The sequence below is a fragment of the Branchiostoma belcheri genome, unplaced genomic scaffold, assembly GCF_001625305.1.
Source record: "Branchiostoma belcheri isolate BF01 breed outbred unplaced genomic scaffold, Haploidv18h27 scaffold9, whole genome shotgun sequence".
Classification (NCBI taxonomy): domain Eukaryota; kingdom Metazoa; phylum Chordata; class Leptocardii; order Amphioxiformes; family Branchiostomatidae; genus Branchiostoma; species Branchiostoma belcheri.
Window position 1 is genome coordinate 230,387 of NW_017804575.1, and position 20,284 is coordinate 250,670.

The 20,284-nt window shown below is 41.9% G+C and overlaps 1 protein-coding gene across 1 annotated transcript in view; it reads left to right on the plus strand.

Annotated features, from left to right (window-relative positions):
- Positions 1-676: 676 nt before the first annotated feature.
- The window catches only part of LOC109487565, a 24,947-nt gene continuing 5,339 nt past the window's right edge, over positions 677-20,284 (plus strand). The window contains exons 1-20 of the mRNA XM_019791573.1: positions 677-742; positions 1,126-1,291; positions 1,981-2,058; positions 2,426-2,662; positions 4,202-4,322; positions 4,752-4,804; positions 5,081-5,115; positions 5,263-5,425; positions 5,650-5,708; positions 5,998-13,333; positions 14,919-15,026; positions 15,440-15,518; positions 16,061-16,295; positions 16,747-16,866; positions 17,304-17,491; positions 18,014-18,142; positions 18,511-18,582; positions 18,909-19,056; positions 19,441-19,605; positions 19,991-20,170. Of these exons, the coding sequence (XP_019647132.1) occupies positions 1,159-1,291; positions 1,981-2,058; positions 2,426-2,662; positions 4,202-4,322; positions 4,752-4,804; positions 5,081-5,115; positions 5,263-5,425; positions 5,650-5,708; positions 5,998-13,333; positions 14,919-15,026; positions 15,440-15,518; positions 16,061-16,295; positions 16,747-16,866; positions 17,304-17,491; positions 18,014-18,142; positions 18,511-18,582; positions 18,909-19,056; positions 19,441-19,605; positions 19,991-20,170 (9,639 nt within the window). The 5' untranslated portion in view covers positions 677-742; positions 1,126-1,158. The remainder of the gene's footprint in view (positions 743-1,125; positions 1,292-1,980; positions 2,059-2,425; positions 2,663-4,201; positions 4,323-4,751; positions 4,805-5,080; positions 5,116-5,262; positions 5,426-5,649; positions 5,709-5,997; positions 13,334-14,918; positions 15,027-15,439; positions 15,519-16,060; positions 16,296-16,746; positions 16,867-17,303; positions 17,492-18,013; positions 18,143-18,510; positions 18,583-18,908; positions 19,057-19,440; positions 19,606-19,990; positions 20,171-20,284) is intronic.

Below are 20,284 nucleotides of genomic sequence, written 5' to 3' on the forward strand. Positions count from 1 at the left end.
GCTACATCAAGTGGCATTTTTGTACTTTAAACGTCTACTGTAACTTCTGAACATCTACTCGGCTTTGATCGGCTAATGATGTAGAATTTTTTAAGCCATTGATGATGTGCAACACTACTTCCCCTTTTAAATGTTTTGAATAACTATCAGTATGAAGTTACTATGAACAAACTTTCGGGAAGGCAGACAGAAATCTTGCTTTTCTCGTCAAGCCCGCTAGACGCCGTCATTGGGTGGCAATGCACTCAACGTTGCAAGAAATGGCGAATTCAAAGTCGTACTCTTTACGCTTTGGCTTTTTTTTGACGTCTGTTTTAGTACGTGTTTTGATCGAGGTTGAAAATTTCCAAATTCTAAACAAACCATAGTGTAGCTAACATTACAGTTTTATAAGCTGTTGTTCATCAATTGGTCTCCGTATGCCATAAACTTTTGATGATTGATTAATAAAGTTTGACACTTGGTGGTTTCCCACAATGAATGTCTTGAGGTCTGTTATTTTTGTTTTCAAAGAAAAGGATGAAAAGGCGAAATTTCTATCTTGTAGGTGTTTATGATGGACCCAAAATGACGAAATATATCAATCTCCAGTTTCGTACCAATCATCCACCCCGTTGCACAAACGAATCAGAATCGCTAGATGGCGCTGTCAGTGCAGCCTCATTCTCAGTCCAAAGGCGGGAGTCACGAAATGACAAGATGGCGGACGCTGCGTGAAAATAAGAAGGTTGACTGAGAAACCGTGAGTTTTACGCAATATAGGCAGAATGACTGATATGTAAACACTTCGGGAGATCGTTCTGATTCAGGCTAGTTCATTGGATAGGCAAAGTAAGGGTAAACATGATAGATTTGGGGACTTTTAGGGGATATGTCACTGTGTTGGGGGGGAGGGGCGTTTACATAAGAAAGATGTTGTTTTTCTCCGTCAGAATTTGACCCATCTGGCATCTCCCTTTAATCATCTGTCGTTTCAGCAGTATCTAAATTCTTGTCATACCGTAATGTCTTATATAATAAGAAAGTTTGTCTTTGTTGAAGTCACTGTGAAGCGATTTTTAAACTGTAATTTCCAGCACAAGAAATTGGACTTACCCAAATTTTCGACTGTACAAAAATTTCCAGCCTTTTCCAAGGAATGACCATGACTGAAGGAACATGAGGTCAACCAAAGCCAAGTGTCCACATGGACCGGAAGGAACCATCTTCGGCAGAGTCCAGGGGGGACCAGCCTGCAGGAAACTCGCTGTGAAGAAGTTCTCAGATCTGCTGTCCAAAGAGCAAATCAGAGGTATGTATGTTTGTTTGTGCTTACTTATACTTACCCACACATACTGTACTAAATGTCTGAAGGACATACATTTAGTATGCTCAAGAGCAGTCCATGGTGAAGTGAAAAAGTCAATTACTAGTACAATGTAGTTTAAATTCAGTCTAGATAAAACTTGAGGACATTATATAATTACTGTATGTTATCATAGGATAAATATGTGAGAGCATGAAATACAACACATGAAGCTGATGTATAGACTGGCTACAGGCAATGCCACCCCTACTGAAGATAGTATCCAGGTATTTTAAACTTTAAAGGGTATACTTATCACAACGACTTATGAGTTATTTATTAGTTATTGCCATTTTGTTTATTTATTTACTTTGTGTTAGTTACCTTATGTATAAAAATTATTACTTTGTTTTCATTTGTGAGCAAGTAGTATTTAAGTTATGACCCCCTGACACTCCCCCTGAAATAGCGGCCGATTAGAGCATGTAACACAGTTACAGATCGAGTTGAAATAAAGGCTCAAACAAACAAACAATCAAACAAATCAATTTCTGAACACCACTTTTAGAGAACCCTGGGACCACACAATTTCTTACAACAAATATAACATAATATGTGCTAGATTCTTAGATTTTGAGTGCATAACAAAGTAATCGATAGATTCTGTACTATCGGTGTCTGTCCATATGTAGTAGACCTCGGGCCAGTTTCAGAGACCTGGTTTGAAGACCTGACAGCTGAAGCCTTGTCTAATGACAGAAATGCAGTACAAGGTAGGTACCCAAATCTCCTAGAGTTTTTTTATTTTCAACCGAAAATTCATTTTTTACCTACAGAACTTTTGTAGAATGCATATTGCTGCCTCACTAGACAGCTTTAAACAATGCTTGCAGTTAGATGTGCAAAGGTTTACAAATGTAGGTATAACAGGTCGTACAGTGTAATATAGCCAGCTGATGACAGTTATACCAGCTATACAGGTACTGGTACTCAACTACGTGTGGGTTGAGCACTTACTGCACTGTTACATTTAGGACATATTTCTGTTTTTGTTTATTTGTTTTTGTGTTGTCATTTTCTATGGTGATCTATTATCATTTGAATAGAACTTGAAACGCACGTGCAAATGTCTTCATACAGACGATCTTCAAACACCCCTGAAGAGTCATCACCATGGCAACGGTCAGACAAACACTGCTGCCACCCCAGTGCCTGATGGGAAGGCTCCCATCACCCCCTCCAGCTGCTCACCGTCCCTTTTCAGCCCTAATGTCCCAGAATGCAACAGAACAGACCAAAGAAGCAGATTCAGGTTGGAGAACAACATGGGGCAGTCCACACCAGTTCTCCCTCAGTCTCAGAAAAAATTTCTGGGCTGTAAGTTTTCTTTTCTTTTCTATTCGTGGTAGTAGTGATTGGTTTTATTTCTCAAAGATTACAGTTTCGCAGTGCTTGGTGTAAACCCGTACTGAATTGCACTGCTAAAACAATTCGACAAATACATGGGTTACAAATTATTAAAGAAATATTAAGGTAAAAAGTTTGTACATACATTGCTGTGATAAATTACAATCAAGAATACATTTTAAAATCAGTTCTCCGCAATTATTACTAAGTTGTCTTAATGTACATTAAGATTGTCATCATATCAAAATTAAGGGAATATTACACATTGACAAGGTTTAACAGATTAAAAGATAACCTCTGAGTAGACATTGTCAGAGGTTAAATACATATCGTGCATACAGATTTCAATAAGCCTATTATTAATACATTATTATTGATGACTTGTCATAAATGTGTATATTCAAAAATATTAGTTCGGAATTGCATAGTGCTGGTTGAACTATTTTGGGGGACTAGAAATTTAATATTAGCAATCATTGAAACATTCGAGTCAGGGCCGTTGTAAAAAACATATTATGAGAAAATAATCTCCAATTATTGATGAATTCTCGTATCATGCAATGGTTGAGACCATACGTCAAAATCTAATACGTTCGAGGTGATAATTCAGGTCAGGTAAAGATCTTTACATAAGAATTAAGATCTAATGAATTTCTTCTCCCAAACTTAACATATGTGCATTACAACATATTTGAATCAAAACTGCAAATACTGGTTGCATTATTGTTGAAGAGTGTTACAAGACAGGGTATGGGACTGTTCCTGTAACGATTAGTTCGTGTTTTAATAGTGTCCAATAGGCTGCTGTTTCTTGTTCTTCTACCACTGACGTCTCCCCGGAAGGGGGGTAGCCAATTCCGGTAGGACTCAGACTGTAGTAGTCTTCTTGCGAATGTCAGACAAAGGTGTTCACGTCTTTGCTGTAGCGTCATGAGGCATAGCGTGTTGCAAGCGTCAGTATAGGTTGTGTAGTCAGGCCCAAGGATGATTCGAAAAGCCCTTCGCTGTATTCTTTCCAGTTGACATCTTTGGGACTGTGTAATTGCTGGTTGCCAAACTGAATCAAAAAGCTGAATTGTTCTTCCTCTTTATTTTGACACATACATGTACCTTATAAAAAGACGTACACGAGAACTGTGCACATAAGGTTTAAAGAAGCCAAGAAGGACCCATACTCTTTTTGATGGTGTGCGGTGGGTTCTTTTGCATGCTCGAGGCACTGATCTTTTCAAACATGGGACCCCAATTAACGTCCTTAATATTAAATATACTAGCTGCTCATTTTGACTAAGAAGATTTGTGCAAAGTGCTTTTCCCAAGGGCACAATATTCGGGGCATATTAATTATATAAGGGTTTAAACCCAAATCCTCTTGATTCCTGGGCAAACTCTCTAACCATTACAGTTGTTTTGCACCACCCCCTGGGGGTACATTCAGCATATCTCCCCTGGGGTGGGGTACCCGTACATGTCATGAGAAGTGTTGTACATTTGTTGTGATTTGTACAGTTTCAGGTGTGAGTCAGCTGACAGTGGAGGATCACCACACCCTGGGGCACATCCAGCCTATTGTGGGGCTCTCCCCTGGGGTGGGGGGCAGTCCCCTGCCCATACTACCAGAGACAGAAAGGTACCACTATGTTTGCCTTTCCAGTAAGGATGTGTATGCCAGAGGAATGTCATGCATTTCCTTGTATTGTTTCAGAGGCTTACATTTAGATTTGCTATATAGACAGCAAGTCAATAATTTAGAAACATATGTACCGGTACTATAGAAATCACTCTACGATCTTAGATGTTGTTCCTTTTCCTAGTACCAAACAGTGGTTTGGGTCTTGTGTATATAATTGCTTTATTTTTGTTTGTTGTTTTGTTAGTACGCAAAACTGAGATGTACATTCTTTGCCTGGTAGGATGATTGCCATGATCAACAAGTTTTGCTGAATCAATGCACAGTACTAGAATTCTTTGTATTACGTTTACAGCCAAAATGTTCAATGTAGCCTCACAATACTGTATCAATATGAAGTGGTAAATGTACAGTATTCTTTTTCCTCAGTTCAGTACTGTCAAGGAGACTTTTCAAGACTCCACAAGGTCCCTCCAGTCAAGGTACAATGTCATAAATGATTTGTAGTATCCAAGTAGCCTTTTTTGAACCTTATACCTGCTGCCTAACCCCATAACCAATACAAAATTGGTGCCAAATGGCTGCCTTAGTAGAGAGACAGTTAAGTCGACTATGTGCAATTTCTGTGCAGTTTTTGTGTCTTCCAATTTTTATATATTCTTTTCATCAATAATGGTGTTGCACAGTTTGATAGCATTTGAAAGTGTAGACCAGACCTTTTCCTAACAGAATGAAGTTTAATTTTTTTCCCCATTTAGGGTTCTTCAGTGAACCAATGGCATCCAGGTTCCTGGTAAGTTTCCTACATTTTATTGTTTCTATTCTATACGCACGCACAAAAAATATATATTTTTTTGTAAAGTGTAGCATGTCATAGTTTCTTAAACCTAGCTCATTTCTGCTTGTAAATCTTTCCATATCTCCTGTTGTATCTCTCCAGCCGACCCCTGAACGGCTGACTGTGACCCTGGGAGGTGACCTGAACTGTTCTGCCTTGTCATGGACCAGCTCCATGGCAACACCAGGCACTGCTGCCATGGCAACACCAGGCACTGCTGCCATGGTAACACCAACTGCTGCCATGGCAACAACTGAAGCTGTGGGTAAGGAAGAGGGAGGGGGGCACCAAGGTGTCTTTGCAACCAAGATCAAAATTTATGGATTTTTAGTGATAATCAGTGAAATGCAAAGTAAACATCCTAAAATTTAGTATTCCTTTGCAAGTCTTTTTAATTGTGGTCATAATGGTAATACTGGAGAAAATGTGAGTAAAGTCCAACCTCAGGATGTACATATTCATCTGTTTAAACTTTGTGTTTTTTTACAGATCCAGAGGATGTTTATGATCAAGAAGAAGATCTTGGTATTGCCACTGATGGAAAGAAGGTAGGAGCTCTTCTCACTCCCCCCTACTTCCCCTTGAAAGAGACACATCTGTAGTCATTGTAAAGAGACGAATGTTTAGTGTGGATTTGAAATACATTTATGTGTATCCCAGCGACACTCCTTCATACCTGTATTTTCCAACATGGGGTTGGGGTTGCTGGACAACTATGGGCTAATCCCAGTGTTAATCTATTGTATAGTAATTCTTCTCAATCAAGACTTTGTGATCCTTTTTCTAGTGTTTAGTTGACATCACTATTTGAGCAGTAAATTGTCATGTTTTTTCCAGCTTGCTAGGGCACTCTTTGTCCAGTGTGAAGAAGAGGCAGATGCAGACCCTGATCTAAAACCAACTCAGGATAAGTCCCAGTCAGAGGAAAGTCTCAGAGATGTGTCCTCTACTCAGCGTTTCCAATTGCAAAGGAATGGGACTCAAGAGTTTGAGAGCACTCTGGCACAAACTAACACATCAACCACCCAAGAAACAACTGCCTCAGAATCAAAGGAAACAGCAGGTAGATCAGGGAAGCATGGAAACAGTGACTTGAATGACACTAAGAAAACTAAAGTTCAAACAAAAGTAGCCAAGAAAGATTCAAGCCAGTCTCACGGAAGCTCAGGTAAAAACTCTGTCCAAGATGAGGTGGACAAAACATTGGACTTCCTTTTTGCCAAGTCAGAAAGAAGGAGTCAGAAGAAAGACCTGCCACCCCCTAAGAGAAGAAAGTGGAACAGGCCAACAAGTGAGACACAGTCTGGGGCTGTACCATTAGTAGGGGAGACAGGTGTTGATGAAGATGACTCTAAAGATGATAATTGTAAATCAGGAACAGTCAGATGTCAGCAGGAAAGAAATGTCAGCTGTATAACCAGATTACAGTGTGAAAGGTCATTGAATCATGTTGAAGAAGCAACAGAAAGTCGGAAAAGTACAAAACCATCAAATTTTGTGGAAAACCCAAAAGGTGGACAGAATGTAGCATCTCCTGTTTCTGTGGTCAACATGGATTTCTTCTCGCAGATCTCTCCCACATCGCTGCAGGAAATCTGCGAAGCTGCAGATGCTGCTGCAGAAAAGTCTGTGGAGTCCAAAAATGAGAGCTCAAGGGATAGGTACAAACTAGAGCATCAGATTCAATCTAGTACTTCCAACTATAAGTTACTAGACAAAAGGGTCAGTAACACAAAAGAATCAGGTTTAGGTAGAGAGGACAGTTGTGATACAAAATCCATAGGGAAGGATAGGAAATCTATTGAGGGTTCTTCTTGTTCAGCTGTGAAAGGTAAAAACTCTGATCTGCAACCAGATGCAGTCAGTTTGTCTGAGTCTCCCTCCCCCACCAACCCAACCCAGGGCACATTGGATGTCATGAATGTCAGCTCACAAGTCTTGAAACAGCAAACGCGTGCTCAGGAAGGACACCTAGCAGCTGATGTTGGTACTGCAAGAGTTGAAGCGGACAAGACTACACTTGGTCCATCAAAACAGCAGAAACAGACAGCCACTCCATCTCTCGTCTTTAATCTTAAAGTGCCAGCCAAGAAGGATAGCCTCCAAGACACTCCCAAGTTCTCGGTAACAACTTCAGCCAGCACCATGAACAAAGGAGGATCAGCAAGGAGGTTTTTCTACCCAACATCATCACAGATTTCCAGGTCTACACCAAAAACACTTTTCCCTAGTAATATGCATGGGAATGTGAACGAATTTAAGGGAACGGTTAAACATACTGCTACCATTCCAAGCTCTGCTTTAAGTCCATCTCATGGGCAGGGTGGAAAACAGAACCCACTCACAACAAGAGATGTTGCTAAAGGAATTTCTTCTAGGACTTTCAGGTTGTCCAAAAGCTCTGCTTCGAGTAGACCACAGAGCGCCAGAGAGCACAGCAAGAAAGACTTAAATACTGAAGAACCAAACTATGAATCTGATTCTGACAGAAATGACTTTCACAAGTCTGATGAGCTCTCTACTGTACACAATCAGAGTACATTAAGTATTAAAATGACAAACAGTAGATTACCACAGTTGGAAAGGGTTACAAACAAGACAGGATGTACAAAGAACCGAACAACCTGTAGCAATGATGTTATAACATGCCCCATCTTAAGCTATGGAGGATTTCAGACAGCTTCAAGAAAGGAGATAAGGATCTCTGAAACTGCTATGAAGAAAGCGGCAGCACTGGCTGCTGAGGTTGATGCAGAAATGGCAAAGACAAGTACAGATATGTTTTCAACTTCAACATGCGTTGACACAGCTTCAAAGAAAGACGTCACTGATGTCACAAAGGATGCAATCCAAAAAGAAACAAGAAGAACATTCTCGGAGGCACCAAGAAAAGACAAATGTCTAGGGAGTGGTCGGGAGTTTGTTGGCTTTTCCACAGCTTCTAACAAGAGGATTGAGATCTCTGATAAAGCCTTGAAACAAGCAAAGGCCATGATGTCCGAAGTGGACGATTCTCTTCTAGCAGAAATGGCAGAACATACAGATGGTAGTGGTGATGCTACTTTGAAAGATAGCAGACTGCCATTGCCACTGACCAGCAGGTTGGTTAACTTCTCCACAAGTACATTAGGGACAGCCAAGGCATTCAGTGGAGAAATAGACACAGTCGATCAAGAGATGTCCAACAGACAGCTGCAGAAAGAGTGTGGCCCCATTTCAAACACTGATCTTGTTGCCATTTCTTCAACAAAGACGCCAGCCTCCAACCATGATGTACAAAAGAGTTACTCTGATGAAGCTAGCTGCAATGGTCTCTCCGTTAGAATTCCCAAAGGAGGGACAAAGCGTCATGGCCCCCTTCAAGAATTCACTGGCTTCCAGACGGCTTCTAAGAAGCCCATTCAAGTGTCATCAAATGCAATGAAAAGAGCAAAGATTATAGCACAGGAAGTTGAGGCCAGTATGGCTGGACAAGGTCAGTTAGAAGAGGAAAGGGACCGTAATCCTTCCTTAAATGCAAAAGGTCTTGAAACAACATCAACCAGTGATGACGTAAGTAGTACCAAGGCTGTAACAGGCAATCTGGAGGATTTTGTAAGCACAAGGACTAGTAAGAACCAAGAGACCAGTCACCGTGCTGCATCCCTGCACACTACAGGCTTCAAAACTGCATCAAAAAAGCCCATCCAGATATCAGCCGATGCCATGATGAAGGCCAGATCCATGGCAGCAGAAGTGGAGGCAGGTTTAGCTTCAGGGAGTGACAAGCACCAAGTTTCGGACCAAACCATGAAAGCTGTTGTCACAGGTTTCACCACAGCTTCAGAAAATCCTATCAGAGTAGCTGTCAGTAGCATGGACAAAGGTAAAGCTCTCATAGACGAAGTAGAGGCAAGCCTTCCTCTGAGTACCTCTAACACTAGTAACAGCTTTACCACTGACCAAAAATGTGCTGCAGACTGTCCTGGATTCAGGACTGCCTCTGACAAGAATATCTCGGTCTCAGCCGAGTCCCTTCAGAAAGCCAGACTGCTTCTAGCAGAGGTGGATGAAGGCAAGACTGACCAACTGTCCAGCACTGAAGATGGTTCAGCAAGAAAACATGCTAAAACAACAGCAACAACAAAACCAGCCTTAGAAAATGGAACCTATCTGAAACCCAGAGGGCCTCTGCCATTTAAGCCTCCATCTAAAGTTTTGGTGTCAGGGAAGTGCTCTGAATTGTCAGGTAGACTAAGATCAGTTCGAACTACAGCCAACAACAACTCAGTTCATTCAATGAGTACTGCTGCTGGCGCTCCGTGTAAGCCTTCTCAGCTAATGGGAGAAGAGAACAGTTTGAATGACAGTTTCCATGACGACCAGCTGTTCTGTACCCAGATGGTGTCAGCAGCTGAGGTAGCAGAAAGCACCTATGCCTTCCTACAAGCAGAGAAGGAGGGTGGGGGCAGTGATGATGACTTTGGGTTCTCTGACCAACTGGAAAACCCGGAGAAGACTCCAGATCCAAGCACAAGCATTTTCAGTGGTACAGAGAAAGGAAGTTTTGACAGCAAAGAAACTAGGAGTCAAGACAGCTCTAGCAAAGACAAGCATCATGAAATTGTTCATGCACCAGAAAGTGAGAGTGGCCACACCAACACTGCAAATGAGGCTATTTCAAAATGCACAGAAGTCACTTCAGTTGTGAGCCAGCATACTCCCAAAAGCTCAGGCCAGAAGGCAGTAGCACAGGAAAATGGCACGGCCAACCCTACAGAAGTACAAAAGACAAGTGGCAAAGCTACACAGGGACACAGAGTTGTGAACAAGAAGTTACAGTCAACGAAAAGGAAGATTGTGACAGTTTGTGACACAGTGAAAGAGGCAGACACTGCCTTGCTAGACGAGAGCTTTGACCTTGCCTGGGGTTTGGTAGATGAGATGGTAGTGAAGGCGATGGAAGCTTCAGCTCAAAAATCAGAAGAAAACAACACATCTGCAAACCCAGGACAGGACAGGCAAGCAGACACTGATCATAGACACTCTCTGGACAGTGGGTTGGAGGAGAGTATAATCACGTCACAGGAAAATAATGTATCCACCACATATTCCAGCAGCCTGGAAGAACCCAGATACCACAGTACATGTATATCTCAAGCAGGTCAACAGAAGACTGAAGATGTCAGTGTGAAGAAACATACCCAGCATGAAGATAGGACCTGGTCTTACAAGTCGTGTCCTTTAACAACTGCCAGTGGAAGAAAAGCGTCCGTTAAAGAAGGAGCCCTGAAGCATGTGAAGGAAAAGTCAAAAGAAGAGCTCTTACCAGCCAAGGAAATTTCTGTCCCTTTCAACAAGTTGTCAAGATGTACTTCTCCAACAGAGGTCTCACATGGGAGTTCTATGGAACATTTGAGGGAGACCTTACCTGAAGACAACCAATTGAAAGGTGATGAAGAAATGGAGTCATCCAACAATGTAGGCTTTAGCACTGCAGCAGGGAAGAAGATACAAGTTTCTAAGAAGTCACTAGAGAAGGCAGGGCAGCTTTGGGACAGTACAAAACTGGAAGAAGAGGAAAGGAAGACATCTATGTCGGGAGAAACAGACTGTCCACCGAAGTTTCAGGGTTTCCAGACTGGAAGTGGACACCGGGTCAAAGTGTCAGATGCAGCCTTGGCTAGGGCAAAGCAGATGTGGGACGATTCAGGACAGCCAGAACAGGACATGCTTGCCATTTCTGCAGATAAATGTCTCTCCAAGGCAGAAGGTTTCAAAACTGCAAGTGAAAAAAGAATGAGGATATCAGAAAAGGCACTACAGAAAGCACAGCAGATGTGGAAAGAGTACAAAGAACCACAAGGCACTCCAACTTGTAACATGAATGCCTCTTCATCAGGGTTTCCAGGGTTCCAAACTGCAAGTGGGCACAAGGTAGCTGTGTCAGAGGAGGCACTGCAAAAGGCACAACAACTCTGGAAGGATACAGATAGAGGAGAAACTGAGCTGGAGGTAGATGTGAAGAAGAAACATTGCAAGACATTTCCTGGTCTTCAAACTGGTGGATGTAAGATCAATGTCTCAACAGAATCATTGCTGAGAGTGAAACAAATGTGGAAGGATGAAGATGAGAATGGCGACTCACAACGGGACAACTCCAGGAAATTTGCAACTGCCGAAGGAAAACATGTTCAAGTGTCGGAACAGGCACGGCCGAAAGCAGAGGAGCTGTGTGCTGAAACTGTCAAAAGCTCCTCTGGTCATAAGGAAAGTTCTTCAGGGTTCCACGGTTTTCAAACCGCAAGTGGCAAGAAAGTTGATGTTTCAGATCAGGCATTATCAAGAGCCAGAGAGATGTGGAGGGACACAGTGGATGATTACGTTGATAATGTCAAAGATAATGATGCCACGACAAAAGACAGTCTGAAATGTACAGGTTTCCAAACTGCAGGAGGGAAAAAAGTACATGTTTCAGCAGAAGCTCTGCAAAAAGCAAAGTTGGCTTGGAAGAATGAAGTTGAAGAGACATGTCCAGGAAGTTCTGTGGAAACTCAGGATTCTGCTACCTTCGATGAACAGATCATCAAAAAGAAAGACATGACATGCTCTCCGAAAAATGCGTTATCTGCAGGATTTAAAACTGCCAGTGGTCGTACTGTCAGTGTTTCAGAAACTTCTCTCCAACGTGCAAAGCAGATGTTTCAGGATGTCGAAGAAGCCAACATTAGCAAGTCTGTCCTTGGCAAAGAACCAGTGGGTAGTTCTAAACTACCAGAGTTTCAAGGATTTACTACAGGCAGAGGACAGAAAATTGAGGTTTCAAAGAAGTCTCTACAGTTTGCTAAAAACATGTGGAAAGAGTCAGAATCAGGCTTTGCCGATCTAGCAGAGTCGGCAAAGAAGAGCCCAGAAGACAGTGAAAAGACCACCGTCACATACAGGGGCTTCCAAACGGCCGGAGGTCAGAAGATACATGTATCTAAAGAAGCGCTACAAAAGGCAAAGGCACTGTTTTCAGAAGATGCCCCTCTGCCTGGGAGCAATACTCCTGAAAAGACACCACTAGCCGATCAGGGACAATCCAATATTGGTACAGAATTTAGAGGATTTCAAACTGCAAAAGGACAGAAAATTGAGGTTTCGAAGAAGTCTTTACAGTTTGCCAAAAACCTGTGGAAAGAGTCAGAATCAGGCTTCGACGATCCAGCAGAGATGCCAAAGAAAAGCCCAGAAGACAGTGAAAAGACGACCGTCACATACAGGGGCTTCCAAACGGCCGGAGGTCAGAAGATACATGTATCTAAAGAAGCACTACAAAAGGCAAAGGCACTGTTTTCAGATGATGCGCCTCTGCCTGGAAACAATTCTCCGGAAAAGTCACCACTAGCCGATCAGGGACAATCCAATATTGGTACAGAATTTAGAGGATTTCAAACTGCAAAAGGACAGAAAATTGAGGTGTCGAAAAAGTCTCTACAGTTTGCTAAAAACTTGTGGAAAGAGTCAGAATCAGGCTTCGACGATCCAGCAGAGGTGGCAAAGAAAAGCCCAGAAGACAGTGAAAAGACCACCGTCCCATACAGGGGCTTCCAAACGGCCGGAGGTCAGAAGATACATGTATCAAAAGAAGCACTCCAAAAGGCAAAGGCACTGTTTTCAGATGATGCCAGTCTGCCTGGAAATATTTCTCCTGAAAATTCACTACTAACCGATCAGGGACAGTCCAATAATGGTACAGAATTTAGAGGATTTCAAACTGCAAAAGGGCAGAAGATAGAGGTATCAGAAGATGCACTTCAAAAAGCTAGAGCCATCCTGTCTGATGATTTCAACCAAGGCCATGAAGGAATGCAACGAGGCACCAAGGTGGAAAGCCCAAAGGATACAAATGCTTCAAAGTTTGCAGGTTTCCAAACGGCCAGGGGACAACAAATAGAAGTGTCACAGGAGGCACTCCAAAAGGCACGGGAAAGGTTGTCAGAACACAAATCTATGGAGACAGATACAGGGTTTGCAGAAAGTACTGCGGAACATTCGCCTCCACTGCAAAGAAGTGACCCTAGAGCTTTGTCATCGGGAACAGACAAGTATGGACACGGTACCAGAATTGGAGTGCCTCAGGACAAAGAGGAACAGTTGCACAGAGATAGAAGTGCCAGGAAAAGAACTCTGACTTCATCAGAAACAAAGGGTTAGTTCCCTTTCTGTTTAAAAAATGTATGCATGTCTTGCTAGGGGTATGCATATCAAATTTCTCCCTGCTGCCTAACCCAAAACCAATCCAAATTTGGTACATGTACTAACAGCTACCCAAGCAGGCTGGAGATTAAAATGCATGCTTTCCAAGCAGAGGTTTAGGCTTTAGCTTATTACCTCCATGAAAAATGGAGGTATTGTTTTTGGCGTGTCTGTCTGTGTGTGTGTCTGTCTGTCTGTCTGTCTGTGTGTGTTTCCGCAACTTTGTAGTCAGCATAACTTTAGAACACCTTTATGGATTGTGATGATATTTGGTCTGATGGTAAGTCTTGGAAAGGCAAAGGTCAAGGTCAAGTATGGGCCTCCTGGTGGATGACCTTGGTACTGCAGCAGAACTTCCGGTTTTTGTATCTTTTGTCCTGGACAAGCTATGGTCTTGACGTTTTAGTGACAGATAGCTTATACTGTCAGGAATAAGTGGCGTAAGTTTTGTCCCCCTAGCACCTTGTTCTGGAACTGCAGATTAGTTTCTGGTAAAAAGTTTCAAAGCCAATAAGTCCAGATTGGAACAACGTATTTTCATCATTTTTGGTGTGTAGGTACCTGAGAGACAGTTGTACATGATTAAATGCAAATTATGCAAATGGGGACTTAATTTGCATAAGGCCACACTGACTTAATTTTATGGATGACATCCGCGCGCGCATTGATTTTCGCCTGTCGCCCTAAAAAAAAAAAAAAGATCACCTCCACCGAGGCTCTAGGCCTGGGTAGCCCATACTAGTCAGCGACAAAACGGAGACGAGCACCCAGGCTATCGAATTCGAAGCTCCACGACTCAAGAACTCAGTAACATAAGTATAGTACCGACTCATAAATGCCGCAAAAAGCCAGCGTGTGCCGGCTTGTCGTATACGTCTCTAAGTACTGTCGGGAATTCACAATACCAGCTTTGTATTCCTGTTGTTTAGTAGCATTTTTATTTTTGGCCGGAATTTTTTTTTATTCGCCCGCGCGCACTAGTTTGGGGGTCTTCAGAGGATGTCATCCATAAAATTAAATCGGTGTGGCCTAATTAATGAGGAAATTCTATAATTACATTGTTTCATATAATGGTACTGCTATACATGTAATTTATTTAACCTGTGGCAGGCGGAACATGAACAGATACTAATTATGCAAATGGTGACCTAATTTGCATAATTAATATGAAAATTCTGTGACTCCTTATCGGTGAATGTTGGGAGTTTTATACCTAGTGACATGTATAAGTTACTTAAAGGTTATCACCACTATGCATATATTATGTTAATGTAGAGGTCATCTGCATAATTAATTAGGACATGTTGAAATGAAGTATGACAAAGCAAGCCCATATTTCATGGAGGTATGAGATCTCAGAACTCTTGTTTTTGGCATGTTTTTAGGCATCTTACTAGGTTTTCCTTTTGGTACTGGTATCTTTTTAGGCAAGAGCAGCAAATGGTAACTGTTAACTGTAATTGTTTTTTGACTAACTACACCATGAGGTACACTTTATGTTGTTCAAACCATAATTCTATATCATCGCTATTTTCCAGCTATTTGGCCTCCAAGTAAGAGACAGTCCCCCTCTCCTGCTGGTTACCAGGCACTACATGTGGGACACAGACAGGCCTTCAGGCCTCCACTAGCCACACATCCTGAAGGTAGGTCATGTAAGCACGTCGACAGAACATACTGCACCTGCGTGAAACCTAGATTTTTCACTGATTTTATTGGATGTTTGACCAACATTGCATCAAGATTTTGTCTGTTACAGACGATGTATTTCTGACACAACATTTCAAAACTATAGGTAGAATGTCATCCTTACACACACGAATACAACTTTAAACAAGATTTTCTGCAGAAATGGCATGTACAGTACATTACATAGAGAGAAAATAAAGTGCTATGCACAATAAATTACATAGAGAGAAAACAGCTTGGTGTGGGATTAACTTATTACTAAACTTGTTTCTAAAAACTATCCTGTATCGTGTTAACGCATCACCTCATGTTCAACTAATTATAATAGATGCTTTTCATAAATCATGTTGTCCAATTTCCTCGTTGCTAGGTGTGGTCCATGATCGCCATGGTTTCTCTGTCCGTACTCGACTGCAGCCGCTCCACTCAAAGCCTCGACAGGACTTCAGGTCAGTGGTGTCTGATTGGTTGATTGATTGATTAATCAATGAATGAATGGATCAGTTGATTGCATTGGCATCAAGGTTACTGCTTTTAAGTCCAAAAATTGGTCAGTTCAGACACAGGTTACTGTAAGGTATATTCTTGTGATTGCCTGTTTCAGTACCAAGGACAGCGACAGTTGATTACTCCAGGGGTGCTTGTGCACCAGAGTGGTTAATTCAGCACCAAGGACAATGCTGATTGGTCTTTTCAATCATTGTGCCTGATTGGTTAGTTCAGCACCAAGGACAGTGCTTATTGGTCATTTCAACTTTATCATTTCATCTGATTGGTTAGTTCAGCACCAAGGATAGTACCAACAGTGCTTTAGTTCAGCACCAAGACAATGACAGTGTTTCTGATTGGTCAGGACTGTGCTAAGTGATCACAGAATGTCCAATAGTAAATGCCTATAAACAACTTACTCATCACTAAGGAGAGTGCATGTTGGCTATCATCTCTATGATGTTTCTTAGTGCTTTTGTCTTCCATTTTTCTGTGCCTGTAGAAGACCACCCAGCGTGCCCCCACCAACCCGCCGGCCTGTGGTGTCCACACCACAAGCACACAACTCCACCGAAAACTCCTTCAAAACTCCCTTCAAGTCTCCAGCCCCAACCTTCTCTGCACCTTTCAAAGCAAAGCCTGGAAAAGAGGATGGAGAAACCGAATATGATTGTCCTGACCGTGCTACTAAAGACAATATTCCAGATAGCCAGGAAGCATGTAAAGATGACAACAGTGTATGTGACACACATGAGACTGTTACGGAACGTCCGGAAAAAGTTCAGGCATTGGAAAGGACAAGAAAGGCACAGGCTGTAAGAATAGCTCAGAAAAAGGTTAGTGACAATATAATACTATTTACTACAAGCATCATTTTAGGTACTTTTATATTGTGGTTTAGAATGAAAGGTATTGAACTGTAAACATCTTCATGGTTGATGACAGTCAATGCAGCTAATAAAAATCCACATACACCTACATGTATCTATACACCCAGTATGTGGACCAGTGCAGGTTAGGTGCAGGTAGACTTCAGAAATGCCTGCATATTATGTAGGTGGTACATGTATTTTGACCTCTGCCAAGGGATCTGTGTACAACAGCTATCTACTTTAAATTGTTAAACATCACATTGCTGCTATTTGATACAAATGGTGATAACTAGAATTCCTGTTATTATGTTAACAGAAGCAGACCATCCATCCAGAGTATGGCAGCTTGCTGCAGAGAAGACTGACGCAGCAGTGCAGGGTGGGACTGCGGGAGGCTGTCTGCAGCCAGACACCGGGATCTTACACAACACAGGAGGTAACCACTTTGTTTGTACTGAAGAAGTGCAGGAGGACATAGCTGGCTATGTCAAAAGACTGCTGTCAAGAAATATTGTATCTATTAATTTTTTTAATTATGCTTACCTTGGCAGAAGGAAAACATTGTTTTTGCTCAGTTTCTTCTTCTTCTCCAAAAACATAAGGACACACCTAGACCAGACGTCTGTCACCATGGTAACTGGTGCTGTAGCAACACCCTGTGGTGTTGGGTTACATCATGTAGCAGGACATATCTGGAGGGGCTGGTCACTATATACATGTGTCTAGATTTATTTGAGCCAAGAATAAACAGAGCAGTACTTTGTTGGGCTAGACCTTGTGAAGGTAAACATTATGCATTTTCTTTCCAAATGTTACTTTTGTAGTTGATTTTATATCAATCCTGGTCACTACATGTTCCCTGTCTCCCCATAGTTGTACTCCTATGGAGTTCACCAGTCCACTTGCACTGTTACATGCGAGACAGCGGAGTCCTTTAGGTTTGTATGTAGAGACCACGTCAGCCCTGACACTCTGGACAGGGGAGAGGGCATCACACTAACAGACGGAGGGGTGTTGGTACCACTGGAGGATGGCACTGCAGGGAAAGATGAATTTGTCAGGTACCAAATTTAAACCTGCTGCATGAAAATACTATATTTTTTTACAGCAATTTACAGTAAAGAGTCATAGTTTTTACTTGCCTTTTATGTATTATGTTTATCTGGACCAAATAGCCATCACTATAGTAACTGGTGCTGTAGCACACCTTGTGGTGTTGGGTTACATTATGTAGCAAGACAGAGTTGGAGGGGCTGGTCATCATGTAATCAACATGTTTGATGAGGAATAATAAACAGGAATAATAAATAGTAGTTTGCTAGGCTAGACCATGTGAAGGTAAACATTTAAATGATATGTATTTGCTTTGCAAATTTTACTTTTCTCTCTTACCTAACTTGAATTGTGGTTGGTTAAACTATATGGTTGTCTTTGTTGTTAAGTTAACTGAGAAAAATACAGACATACAGTTTTGCATTTTTTGCTGTAACTCAGATGGATTTTGGATCCAATATTGATGGATTGTTTCTATCATTTAACCTGTTGTTTGCGTGAAAGTCTGATAGAAGTGTGTTATTCCACAGTGCTTTGTTAGACACCCCTGGAGTGGACCCTGGCCTGGTGACTCCAGAATGGATCCACAATCACTACAGGTGGATTGTCTGGAAACTAGCTGCCATGGAAGCAGCATTTCCTGTACAGTTTGGGGGAAGGTCAGTAAAAGATATGTTGTTGAATATACAATGTATCCGGGCACTCTTTTCTGTCTCACCCCACAGTTTCTCTCATGTGTCTCCTACTAGTTTGGCACTGGTTTGATGGAGCAAAAAAAAAAAATATTCCCATTTTTTTTATTCACTTGTACTTACATGGTACATTTTTGTCTCTCTCAAGGTACATCTTTACTGCCATGAAATGTAGTTACCAGGGAGTATTGTTTTTGGTCTGTCTGCTAGTTTGTCCATCTGTGTTTCTGCATACATTGGTCAACATAACTCAGGAAGCTATGATTGGCAAAAACTCTATATCAGTGAGGTTTCGAGTCTTCGAACTGTCGTTTTGTACTTTTGTTGTTACACAGATGTCTAACCCCTGACCAAGTTCTGATGCAGCTGAAGTATAGATATGACAGAGAAGTGGACCTATCACAAAGGTAAGCTAAAGTATGGCTTTTCAATTTAAAAATATGGACACTAGAGACTGCTATCCTATTGCCAAAGCAGCATTATTTTACCCATACATGTACAAAATGGATGTGATTTGCTGCAAAAAAACTGCTCTTGATGGCAAAGAATATTGAGAGAAGAAAGACAAACATCATGAATCTAGTTCTAGTCAAGAGTTCGTCAGAAGGATGACGGCTGAGACTATTCGTCGTGACCGGCACCCCGAAGAACATCATGAATCTAGTTCTGACGTTATTAGTTTTAGATTCTTTGGAAGAAATCATGGAAATCCATCCTATTCTTTTCACTACAGATCGGCACTGAAGAAAATCTTGGAGAGAGATGACACCCCGTCCAAAACCCTGGTCCTCTGTGTGGCCAGGATCACATGTACACCTCATACTATCAGTCAGGACTGTGCCACAGAGCAGGATTCCAAAAAAGTGGCCAACACCAAACAGGTTGGTATTACTAGACTAGTATATGGTGACACTTATAAAGAAAAGTGATCTCAATCAAGGTTTAGGTCCCTGAAGTGCTACTCTTCCACTGGTCATGATAGAGAGGACAGAGGCTATGGACATTTGTAAAGTATATACGGGTTCATAAGGCCAATAAGTGAAATATCAAAGTCGATCCACAACGTCATTTAACAATTGAACATTGTCAGTTTGTGTCAATATGTGAGAATTCATGTGGATTTTTGCATTAATAATATTTTATTATTCATGTGCCATAGTATTCCCAACACTGCTGTTTGATGCCTCTGCAATGTTTTGCTGTCTTATAAGCAATGGACAGAAAGTTCTATAGTCATATACAATGTATTCCTGATTTTCCTACAGAAGGAGACCATTATTGAGCTGACTGATGGGTGGTATGGTGTAAGAGCTGCCCTGGACCCTCCCTTAGCCAGATTGGTAGAGTCCAAACGCATTTGCGTGGGTCAGAAGCTGTGTGTGTCTGGAGCAGAACTGGTCGGTTCACAGGATGCTTGTTCACCACTGGAGGTAAGGGCAGGGTTAACCATCAGACATTAGCCTTTGGCACCAGATTTGCACTGGTTATGAGATTAGGCAGCAGGGAGAAGGTTAACACTTGAAAGTGCTTAAAAGAAAGCCATGTTTCTGAGGTAACTGCAATTGATTCGGGCGACATTTCAGTACATGAATCAGATAAATCTAATGCCAAAAAAACTACAATTTTTGCTCTTATCTTGTTACAGTTTGTCTTTGTAACGTTTGAAAAGCATGCATTGTCTGTTCTTACACCTACATGATAACATCATTATCGACAGATATTCAGTTCAGCACCAAGGACAGGTATCATTGCAGGACTTGTCATTCAAAACTGCAGAAAGCTGTTAATGTAAAAACTCTGATGTATTGTTCTCAGGCTCCTGCCAACCTCCTCCTGAAGCTGTCTGCCAACGCCACCCGCCGTGCACGCTGGGATGCCAAGTTAGGTTTCCATAGCAACCCGCAGCCGTTCCCCGTCAGCCTGGGTTCCCTGTGTGTGGACGGAGGGATGGTGGGGTGTGTGGACGTCATGGTCCTCAGGAGTTATCCCATGCAGGTTAGTCATACACTACACATCCTCTTTACTTAGGCTAATCTCCAAGCAGATCTTTTGGTGGGGGTAAGACAGTATCAAATTGGCCAGTCTGTATCCATTTCCCCACCTTGGGTG